The sequence below is a fragment of the Antechinus flavipes genome, chromosome 1, assembly GCF_016432865.1.
Source record: "Antechinus flavipes isolate AdamAnt ecotype Samford, QLD, Australia chromosome 1, AdamAnt_v2, whole genome shotgun sequence".
Classification (NCBI taxonomy): Eukaryota; Metazoa; Chordata; class Mammalia; order Dasyuromorphia; family Dasyuridae; genus Antechinus; species Antechinus flavipes.
The window spans coordinates 583,817,423-583,829,863 of NC_067398.1; the positions used below are offsets into that span (position 1 = coordinate 583,817,423).

General features: G+C 33.1%; 1 protein-coding gene across 5 annotated transcripts in view; it reads right to left on the minus strand.

Annotated features, from left to right (window-relative positions):
- STK3 (serine/threonine kinase 3) overlaps window positions 1-12,441 on the minus strand; it is a 539,323-nt gene that overhangs the window by 429,390 nt on the left and 97,492 nt on the right. For all 5 annotated transcript variants that reach the window (XM_051970911.1, XM_051970912.1, XM_051970913.1 and 2 more), the window contains one exon: window positions 7,388-7,502. In XM_051970911.1, the coding sequence (XP_051826871.1) occupies window positions 7,388-7,502 (115 nt within the window). The remainder of the gene's footprint in view (window positions 1-7,387; window positions 7,503-12,441) is intronic.

The following is a 12,441-nucleotide window of genomic DNA, read 5'->3' on the forward strand; positions in this document are numbered from 1 at the left end:
ACAGCATAACGTCAACATTCATCTTCAAAAGGGTTATGAATTCTCTAATAATGTGCAAGAACAATTTTTACTTCCTTTGACATTTTTGTAAGTTTGAAAACCAACAACCAACTTTCTATCATTCTTATGCATCCAAGAAAAAATGTAATTCAATATTATTTATTTCATATGTTCATTCCATTCATTCAAAATTTATCTTAGAATTATAAAATTCTAGCATTAAAGACTTTGTTGGAGATCATCTAGTCTTACCCCCTCATTTTACAGATAAAGAAATAAGGCTCTAAGGGATTAAGTAAAATAGTCATAGTCTTAAAGCCTGTTGGTGGCAGAGTAAGGAATAGAACCTGGATCTTTTAACTTCTAATCAAGTAATCTTTCCACTATTCCTACAGCATGCCATCAATGTTTTCCAAGAGACCTAGAAGATTGATTATTACCCTGAGACAAGATTTCATTAAGATCTTACTCGGCCTGACCATCACTAGTATCATCTCATTAATACTATTGTCACTATTAAGAAAGAAAAACAACTTGGTTCACACTGGAACATTCCAAAACACCAATGCTCCACATTAATACACTGTTGGTAGAGGTATGAACTGTATGACCATTAAGGAAAGTAATTTGGAACTAAGCTCCATAAGTTATAGATCTGTACCTCTGACCCAGGGATACTGCAATAAGACCTTTATCAAAAAGAGACTAAACAAAGAAGAAAAAAAGCCTAAAAGTACAAAAATACCAACAGCACTTCTTTTTTGTGGTAGCAAAGAATTAGAAACAAAGGACATATTCTCAGCAGAAAAATACTTAAACAAATTATGGTATGTGAATGTAATAAAATACTTTAGTTCCATAAAGAAGGACAAAAGGGATAATTTAAAAGAAAGATCAGAAGACTTAGATGCAAAATGAAGTGAGCAGAACCAGAAAAATAATTTACATTTTAGCATCAACACTGTAGAAATGAATAATTATGAAAGACATGAAACCTCTAAACACAATGATCAACCATAATGTCAAAGGATAGATGATAAAGAATACTACCCAAATTCTGATAGAGAGGTAATGGACTAAATTTGTAGATTGAGATACATTTTTAAACATGACCAATATGTGAATTTGTTTTGCTTAACCATGCATATTGGTTACAAAGATTTTGGTTTTCTTTTCTTTTTTTAAACCGTAGGAGTTTGGGAAGAGATCAGGAGAGAAAATAAATGCTAAACATGTTAACTTTTAAAAGTAATTTTAACAAGTGTTTCAATTTAGTTAGATTAAATCTCAAAGTCCCTTATCATTTAAATTGTCATATCAATCTACATTCCATTAAATGATTTGCCAATCCTGTTAATCTTTCTTCAATGATTTAGTGGCAAACTGCATGCCCATTATACTTCCTAACAAACTTTTAATCCTCTTCTGATTAGCACTACTCCAAATAAGCCTGGCTCCAAAATCACAACTATACTCTTTGGAGCAACCCACTCTATTCTAAACAAATTCTCTCACATCTTCAAACATTTGAATTAACATTCCTCCAACCTCCTCATTTTAAATGAATTCTAGCTTTTCCCTGAAGAAGCCACATTCCTTGCAATCCTTTTCTTTGGAGGTTACTCCTCCCATTCCCCTTGACCTTCAGTGCTAGAAAAAGGAACACTCCTTGTTCTATCATTGCTTCTATACTATTTCTTCTAAAACTGTAGTGCAGGGACCCTCAAGGCCTCCAAAACCTTTTCAGGGTATTCAAATTTTAAACTATTTTCAAAAACATCGAAATTTTTAATGTGGTATATGTATGCTGACAGAAATAACCCATATATTAAAAAAAAAAAAAAAAAAGGGAAGGAAAAAAATTTGAAACACAAGGTTTTGCAAGGGTGAATATAGAAAATAATCTATGCATATGTTTTAAAAATAAAAGGCTTTAATAAAAATAAATAATAATACAATGAAATTCAAATAATCCATTTCATTGTCAATACTGTCATCCATTGATCTTTCAATGCCTTCAATACATAGCCTTTCTCTACTTTCTACCTCCTGCCATCATCCTCAAAAACTTCATTTTTAATGTTAACAACCCCCCTAACAAATTGACCACACAAATTCTTCAACACTCTCAACTCCAACTACTTTCTCTTCCTTATTTCTCAGAATTACAGCATGTCCAAGATATAGAAATCTGATACTTGATTCTCCAACCACAATCTCTATACCTTCCTCAAAACTCAATCATGTTAAAACTACTTTTCACCTTTACCATGCCCAAGTCGGTGAGTCAATTGGCATTTATTAAGTACCTATTACATGCCAGACAAGTACTTTAATCTATCAAGTGAGATAAAGTATATAAAGTACTTAACAGATCTTAAAATATCATATAAATGTGAGCTGGGATTTTGGGGGGATAAAGATATGGACCAGAACCTTCCCTTTCACCTCTCCTCCCTAATAAATTCTTGGAGATTTAGTACTGTTTCACTTTTATCTTTTTATCCCTAGCACCTAATAGTGTCTGATGATGCTAGCTAATAACAATAATAGTTAACATTTATACAGCACTTATATACAAAACACTTTGCAAATATTGTCCCATTTGATCCTTACAAAAATCCTGGGAGGTAAGTAATACCATGATCCTCATAGTTAAAAGAACTGAGGCAGACAAAGCTTATGTGACTCACCCAGGTTTACACAGCTAGTAAATATTTAAATCTAGGTTTGAAGTCAGATGTTACCAAGCCCAGGCCCCACCTAGCTGGCTCCATAAAGAGTAGACATTTAATAAATTATGTTATTGTTGATGATTGCTTCCCCACTGACTCCTTTCTATTTGCCCCCAAAGTAGGCTTAAAATCTCCCTGTTAAAAAAAGTGTTTCCTTTATGATTTTATCCTTCTTAATCCTTTTCTTTCCCCTCCCCATCACTTCTAAATGTCTTTTAAAAGTTTCTATACCCAATTCTTCCATTTCCTCACTAACACTCTCACCAACCTCTTGTGATGAGCAATTTTGAAAGACTTCATCTGAATTGACCACAATGATCAATGTTGTTACTCTGATTTTTACATACTAAAACAGTGCTCAAAAGTCACCACTGACCCTCCTACTCAATGAATCAATGGTCTTTTTTTCTGATCTCTTTACTGCTCAACCTTTCTGCTCTATTTAATATTTAATAAGTAATATTCACTCCTACTTCTCATTTTTTTCCTCCTACTCCTCTAAACACTCTTTGCCTCCTCTGCTGTGTCCTTTTCTCTTCCTAACTAAGGATTTGTCCTTTCTCTATTATCTCTCCTTGGCAACCTTATCTACCCTTATATTTTTAAGTACTACTTTTAAGCAGATGAGTCACAAATATCTCTCTGGCCTTTATAACTTTTTCCTGAGCTCCACACTTGCATTTCCAATTGCCTATAAGATATCTCTACCAACAAAAAGATAAATATATCCAAAATCAATCTTATTATGGTCCTTGATAAACCTGCACCCTCATTCTAACTTCAGAAATTATATCTATAGCATTATCCAAATTCCCATGTTTGATATCTGGGTTTATCTTTGTCTCTTCTCTCTTACGTTTCATACCTAGTCAAATACCAAATTCTATCAATTCTAACTCCACAGCACCTCTTATCTATCTCCTCTTCTCTATTCCCACTTCTACCATTTTTACCTTAAAATCCTCAATTAGATTATTGTAGTAAGTCTTCCAGCATCCACTTTCTCTACTATTTCATTGTTCATATTGCTAATTTCTCCTGTGTATAGATCTGACTATGGCAATCCTAGGCTCAAGAATATTCAATGACTTCTTATTGCATATTAAGTTAAGTCTAAGTATCATTGCCTAGCATTAAAAGCTAGATTCACCCTATCCTGTTTCATATTCTCCTTTCTCTGCCCTCTATCCTAAAGGGAAACTGGACTATGCTATGCCCCCAAATATAGCCAGCACTTTCCTGTCTCCATAGCTTTTCTTACATAATTCCTTCCTTGATTCTCCTTATTGCTTATGAATTTCTATCCATCCTTTAAAGTACAATTATCATTTCTTCCATGAAGCCTTCCCAGGTACTCTGCTGGTAACACTCTTCTTCTTTAAACCTCATATAGCACATTGCTTTACAACTGTGTTTATCTCATAATACTATGCATTATACTTATCTGATTTTGCCTTATTATCTTCTAGACTATGTGTATCTTATCTAAACTTTACGCCTCCATTAGCACTTATAACAGTACTTCAGATAGAATAGGCATTTAATAAGTGTGTGTTTAATGGATAAGTGCATTACTTTTATTTTTTTTTAAAGAGTCTGAAGTAGTGATATTTTTTCAGAGAAAAACACTGATCTAACAATAACAGTGTTCCAATCTGAGAAGCACTTAGTAAATATTTTTCTATTTATTTTATTTATATTGTTTGCTAGCCTGTTTCCCTTAGTGACAAAGTATTATCCTGTTATACAAGATATTCCAGAAAACTTAAAACTACATTAAGAACTTTTGGATATCCTGTCTTGTAATTGTTTTTTTCATTATGACATGGAATAAATGTTGTAAAAGTTTGTCAGATACCTGTAAGTTCAGATCTTCGTTATGTTCCACCAAGACCATCACAAAAGCCCCCTAATAACCCTACTTGCCTCAAGTCTCTGTCCTCTGCTCCAATTCATCATAATGTGGCCAAACTAATCTTCTTAAAGCACAAATCAAACCACTGTCATTCCCTTGTTCGAGACATTCCCTCTACAATGAACTTGTAGAAGGATATCAACAAAAAAGCCACAGGATGGTTAGGTATCAATGAGTTGCTATCTTCATCATTGGAGGGAACTCACAAATCCATTTGAATGCTGAATTAAAATCCCCAGTAGCTAGCATACAGAGTCTGGCACTCATCTGGTATTTAATAAATGCTTACTGAATGAATAAACTACACTTTCTAAAATATCTATATTTAAAACAATTTTACTATGCTACTATTTATGGACAAATGGGACAAAAAGTTTTTTGGAGTATTATCAATTTTCAAATATTTCTGAAACAAAAGAAATAAAAATATCTCTTAAAGTTTATAGTTTTTATTTTTTGACATAATAAACTACTTAAGCCACATTTAAGGCATAGAAGGTATCATTAGATATAAAAATATGAGTGTGAAGGAAACTTACATTTGCCAATTCCATATAATCTTATTTAAATATCACCATTATAAATTTTAAATTAAGTATAAGATCTAAGTTTAGCAAAATGGTTTTTTTCCATCAATTTATAAAAGTTTCATTTCTAGTATGAATTGGAACCATTTTCTAACTTGTTTTTGATAAAAACATTTTTCCTCTAATCATGCCAGAGTCATGTGATTTATATATATTCTGGTAAAGAATTATGGAAATTTAAAAATCTATAATTAAAACATCACAGATCACTTAACCTATTCTGTCAAAACAGGGAACATTTAACTCTTGCTTCACTTCCTTTAAAAAAAATTCTATTTGCTTTATTTTTCCTAACAGAAAAAAAAAATCAATACAGTAAACTTTCAAGTTACTTTCCTAATCAAACTTTAAAATGATTTTGGTTAACCACAAATTGACTCAAGTATTTAAGCATTTTTCTGAATGTATTTTACTGGAACACATCTGAAAATATATAACAATGTCATATAGTAATTATATAACTGTTACACAGAATTATAAATTATCCCACTGATTAGTCTTTACAGTCATTTCACAGATAAATAGGATAACTTCTCTCCCTACATATATATCCAAAACTAACTTGATGCATTTCTAGTTTAAAGTAGCTATTCTGTAAATAGTTCTTTTATTTAGGATTAAAACACAACCATAAAAGATTTTGTTAATTACATTTTACTAAATTGCATCACATAAATCCACGAAGTTACAACCTGCCAACATTACTTTCAAACATCCTGAAATGATTAGCAAAAAATATACTTTTCAATAGACTCTGAAAATTCAGAAGCATATTAGATTAACTGTGGTTTTAAACATTTTTAGTCTTTTTAAGTATTCACTTGGATGACCTAAGTATTTAGAATATCCCAAACATAAAATAAACTTACCTTTCTTCCCAAACTTCTCAGACATAAATTGTCATTTAATTATTAAGTAAAATCTAAACCAAGTTTATTACATACATTTTTAAATACAAGCACTGTGTATTTCTAATTACACAGATTTTTTTCTTCTCCAGAGGAATCATAACCCATGTAACACTGGTATGCAAAGGTGAGAGAATAGATGCTATAAATGAGGAAATTAGACACAAACAACATTATGCTACATTAATATATTAGGCTGAAAATATTCCATAAGATGAGAAGAGTTTAAACTGATTCTCTTAAAATTTTTCCTCCTACCACAACTTGATGTCCTCATCTTTGCCTTGGTCATTTTCCTAATACCTTCCCTTGCCACTCTCACCTTACTCAGTAATACAGCAATTTTCCTCTTTTTCTAATAACTATAACCAAATAACCATCGTTATAACCTCCCGCGCCATACCTCTCCTCCTTATTTACTACTTCCCCACGTTCTGTTTTCTTCCCTTACACTGTAAGCTACTTGATGGCAAGAACTATCTGTTTCAACTAATATTTCTATCTCCTATACTTGGCTCTTCAAAGGATCACAGGATCATCCATTTAAAACTAAAAGAGACGTTGGAGGCCATGCAGCCTAACACTCTCATTTTACTGATGAAGAAACTGAAGTACAGCAAAGTTAATTATTTTCTTAGGGTCACTTAGTTACTAAGTGTCTGAGGGAGTATTTGAGGTCTTTCTGATTCCATATCCAGTATCCTATCTACTATATTATGTTTTCCTTCATTAATTGACTTATTCAATAGTTTCTTTTTCATCAAATACTTCCTTCCCCAGTAAGCATCTCAATAATGATCCTTTACAATTCTTTTTTTTTAAGTCTGGACCTGTGATTTCATTAGACTAGGGAACTTTCTCCATCACTTGCCTAGGGCACTGAGGCAAAGTCACTAGGTGGCGCAGTAGAGAGCGCATTGTTCTTAGACGCAGGAAGACAAACTCAAATCTTGTGGAAAACATGAATCCTGGGCAAGTCACTTGCCTATTAAAAAATAGGGATAATACCAGCACCCACCTTCTTGTGACAATCAAATGAGCTATTTATAAAATGCCTTGTAAACCTTAAAGTGATACATAAATACTGGCTGTTTAGTGATTTGTCCATTGTCATAGAGACAAGTTTGTTTTGTTTTTTACTTCAAAGACAACACTTTTTCCATTATGTCATGTTATCCCTCTGCAGAAAACATATTAAGAAATTCATTTCAAAATAAAATATAGCATTGAAAAATTACTTACTGTCTTATTCCGTAACCGAATTATGTCTGAAACAGAACCAGCTCCACAGTATTCCATAACAATCCAAAGGTCAGTGTTCTTAAAGTAACTGCCATAGTACTTTACAACATAGGGGCTGAAGAAAAACAAAAAAGTTGATTAAAAGTTTATAAATTCCAGAAGTAGAGATTTCTCCAATAAATGGTATTTTAAACACATCATGATGTTACAAGTGAATGTTATTATCTGAATTATATCAATTCTGCACAGTTAGGCTTTAATCCATGAATGGAATTAAATAACTTCATAAACCATAGGAACAAATTTCCAGTTGTTTACGTCATTCCCAAGATAATGTAGACTTAATTTATATAAATTCTATATTCTTCTAATCAAACACACATTATGACAATAGCGTTCCAGATAATATTTTAACATAATTTAACATAAAGCACCTAAAGACACATTTATAACCACTACCTCTGGAGTATAGGCCTTCTACAAACATATGGTTTCAATGAAATAACAACAAATAAAAAAAGATGCTATTTCAGGATTGCTACCAATAAAAAAAAAAAAATCTCTTGGTTTATCCTTTGAAAATTCTGGGTTTTAATGCATTCTGGGAAATTATGTACAATATTTTAAAGTATTTTCAATAATCCTGAACTAGGAAAAAAATCCATCTGAATATGTTATGCATAGTGTTAGTACCAGCATTCTCTCCCAGTGGTATCTTATAAATGAGATTCATGGAATTGAACAATTTCCAAAGAATTAAAGTCACAAACAATTCACAGAGCAAGAGAAAGGCATGCAACAGTTATCAAAAGTAGTTACCAAAGTAACCAAATCATCTTCAATTATGAAAGGAGCAAGCAAGATGTACTACTGAGAAAAGAGAGAGGTAAGATTTGCATCAAGGATGAGATTCAGCAAGAGATGGACAATACCCTGAGGACTAAAAACTTAAGTGAACTGTGTATATCTTGAAGAACTTGTATGGTAGAACATGAATGCCAGTAGTACAGGATAACATGGTATAGAATGATTTTGATCTGCATCACTGAAAATAGATTGTCATCAAGTTAAAGCAAGTTGAAATGCTTAATCTGTACTCAATCTGAAAGACAAAAGATACACTTTAACAGTCACATGAATATAAATAATAGTCAAAACTATGAGAGCAAATAAGATATCCTAGGCAAAGAATAAGAAAAAAAGGAAGCGGGAGCCAAGGATAGGCCTCGAAATGCATCCACAATGATGGAAAGTAGCATCCATATCTAGAGAAAGAACTATGGAGACTGAATCAAAGCATAGTATTTTCACCTTTTTGCTGTTGTTGTTTGCTTAGTTTTTTTTTTTCTTTTCTTGTGTTTTTCCTATTTGATCTGATATTTTTATACAGCATGACAAATATGGCAATATGTTTAGAAGAACTGCACATATTTAACCTGTATCAGATTGTTTGCTATCTTAAGGAGGAAGAAAGTGAGCAAGAGAAGGAGAAAAATTTGGAACACAAGATTTTACAAAGATGATTGTTATGTACTAGAAAAATAAAATACTATTTCAAAAAGAAAGAAATGTATCTACATTACACAGTGAAGGAAGAAAAACTACTCATATCCCAACAAAGTCCATCCAGTTTTAAACAGGAATACCATGTCCTTCATAAATAAAGTCATTCTTGTCTCTTCCTGCTAACCATTTTAGGAAATTATCTTTTCCTTTACTGTCATCTAGCACATATTCCTCAGATATTCTTCAACATATTTCACGTCACTACTCTCTTCTGATTCTCCTTCTTCGTGTCTCATGGCTCCTTATCCTTCCTTTTGCTGCTTCAACATCCATTCCCACTCCTTAACCACAAATGTCCCTCAAGCCTCTGTCCTATGTTCTCTTCTTTTCTCTTTCTCCATTCTCACCAGCTCTCATGGATCCAATTAGAATGTCTATGCAGAAGAATTTCACATCTCTATATCCAGATATAAATCTGGATCTATACATCTTTCTCCTGATTGTTTTCAGTCTAGCATTTAAAATCTTTCAGTTTGGATCCAGCCTTCCTTTTAAGGCTTCATATATTCATCCTCACTGGCCCGTAAACCTGGCTTTCTATTCCCCACTTCCTTGCTGTTGCGAAGACTGGCTACCAGACCTGAACTAACCCTTTTCCCTTTTCCCATCTTTTAGAATCTAGCCTACTTAAGGTCTGACCCATATACCAGCTCCTAAAGGAAACTTTTTTCCCCAATCTCCTGTTAGACTCTTCCTCCTATGTAAAAAAATCATAGGATCACAGATCCAAAGATGGAAGAGACTGCAACAGCCATCTAGAAACTTTCTCATTTTACAGATAAATAAATCGTAATCAGTTTTCTTCTTCACAGAAGAAACTGATCAAATGAGATCATATTTGGAAAGAGCTTAACAAAATTTCTGGCACACAGCAAAATAGTTAATTCTCCTTTTGCCAAACTTGCCCAAAGTTGTAAAGGTAGTAAGTTATGGACAGGACTTGAACTCAAATCCTCTGACTCTAGAACCAGGGATCTTTCCACAGTACTCTTTCCACAGTACCATGCTGTCTTCCCTTTAAGTACTTATCTGTTCACATAATGTAACCGCCAGTCCCTGACTAAAAGAAAGCTCCTTAAAGGCAGGGACTCTTCTCATTTTGCCCAACATCCCCAGTGGCTTGCACATTGTACTGCATATGTTTGGAACTTAATAAAGACTTGTTGGGTTGGACTTTGTACTTCTCTAATGCACTAGGTATTTTTAATTATAGTTCTTGTGGTAATGGGCTAGGAAAAACAAGCCTCCTTCTTTGAGTGTTAATATCCTCTTCTATAAAATGAAATGATTGAATTGTATGATCTTTAAAGTCTCTTCCAATTCTACAGTTTATGAATCCATGAATCTTTATACAATACAAAAGGACAACCAAGGAGACAATATTTAAGTATGTCAAATACTTCAAGGATCTATGATTATATGTGGGAACTCCGACTATCTACTATCTATAAAATAACCTCAATTAATCATAGAGAACTGCCTAAGGTTTAAATGACTTTTCAAGAGTCACATAGCTAGTCTATGACCAAGGAAGAAGGTAAATCCAGGTCTTCCTGGCTCTAAAAATAGCCTTCTACCCATCACAACATACTACACAGCTATACGGAATTATAACATACCTATGCAATATTTTCTTTTTAATTTTCAACCTGTTTCCATAAGGAATCCTAGATCCTCTTCAATTTACAAAGGAAGAAACCTGACATCTAAAAGGTAAAGACTTGCTCAAAGTCTCAACAGTAAGTAGCAGAGGTCTTCTGACTCAGTCCAGTGGTCTTTCTATGATCGTATTTCATCCTCACAATAATTTCATGGAGTAGGAAGAGCAAGTATTTTTAACCCTATCTGATGAATGAGAGAACTGAGGCCAGAAAAATAATGTGGGTGGTTAGCACAACCCTGACTCAACCTTTGGATTTGACTTTTTCTTCTAAATCTCTGTTCTTAATGAAGCAAATTTCCTCAGTCCCCTCAAGCTGCATACCAGTCACCCTTAAAAAGTCATTGATTCATTGAGCAAATATTTATTTAGTATCTTATGTACAATAGAAGTAAAGAGAAGGAAAACTTTTTAAGGGAGATGATACTTGAAATTAGCCTTAAAGGAACATTAGGATATCAATAGAAAGAGAAAATGTGAGCATTTTAAGCAAGAGGGTGTCACAGAAAGTTTTTGATAAAACAAAGGACACAATAAAACTGATGTTTTAGGTGGACTAATTGAGCGCTTATGTGCAAATGGATTAAAGCAAAAGAGCTGCTTTTTGTTTCTTCAAATGAGAAAGTCGAATATCTTTTTTAAATTCCTGTTATCCTCTTATCTGCTAACTCTTTCCTTATTTAAAAAAAAAAAAAAATTCCCGGGCAGCTAGGTGGTGCAATAGATAGAGCACTAGCCCTGAAGTCAGGAGTTCCTGTCTCAAACACTTAACACTTCCTATCTGTGTGACCTGGGCAAGTCACTTAACTCCACCTGCCAAAGGAAAAAAAAAATTCCAACAAGTAGTAATCCTGGATTATTTGTACCATCTTTAGCATCTGCACAAAAGTGCTTCTCACTGATTGCCCACAGTACCTAACAAAGCCATTCCATGGGCACACAGCCTAAAGTTGACCAGAACAGTGGCTTTCATTTCTATTGCATACTTTGTCCTGAAGGCAGTAATGGGAACTTGGAAAATTCCTACAGCATAGAGGGTGGGTGAAGAAAGAAAGACACTAGCAGATGGTAGGGAACAACTAGTAGGAGAGTCTTAATGTACTTTAATTTACAATGAAAATTCTCTTAATTAATCAGGTCCAACAACAGGACAAAATGGCAACTGGAAAAGTTTTCCTTATAAAAATAGCAATCACAACAAACATCTTTGAGGTTCATTCAGAGTAAAATTTGTTGGCCATTCATTTTTCTTTCTCTCTCCCACTATCTTTCCTCTGGTTGCTTTATCCCACAATCATTTACTATCTACTCCCATTCATTTTCTTTCATCCTCTTTTTCCCCTTCTAATTTCTCTCACCTGTAGAACAACCTTAGTGCAAAGGAAACACATTATCTGCAATTCCACCTCCCATTTATATATTATATTTATATACTAATTCTATCTCTTACTTAAGGCCCACTAGAATTGCTTTTCATTCTTTGATTCCTACCTATTTAACAGCTCTTTTATACTTCTTTACTTTAACTCTATGCTCATGCCCCCAAATTAAAAAAGAAATAATATACAAACTAAGAATGTAAGGAAACAGAAAATGGTGGAAATGAATGGGAAAATCTCTGACCTCTCCTCATTCCTATGTAACACACAAACATTCACATACAGCTAAATTCCACGATTAAAAAGTTCAAGTAAAAAAAATTTTAGTTTAACATTAATGTATTTTATATGTAAAGCTAATCTGACTAAATATATGGCAAAAGACATTTTCCATATAAAAATTTAAACTTACTATTCTAGAAAGAAAAGCAGATATTATTAAAGTAATA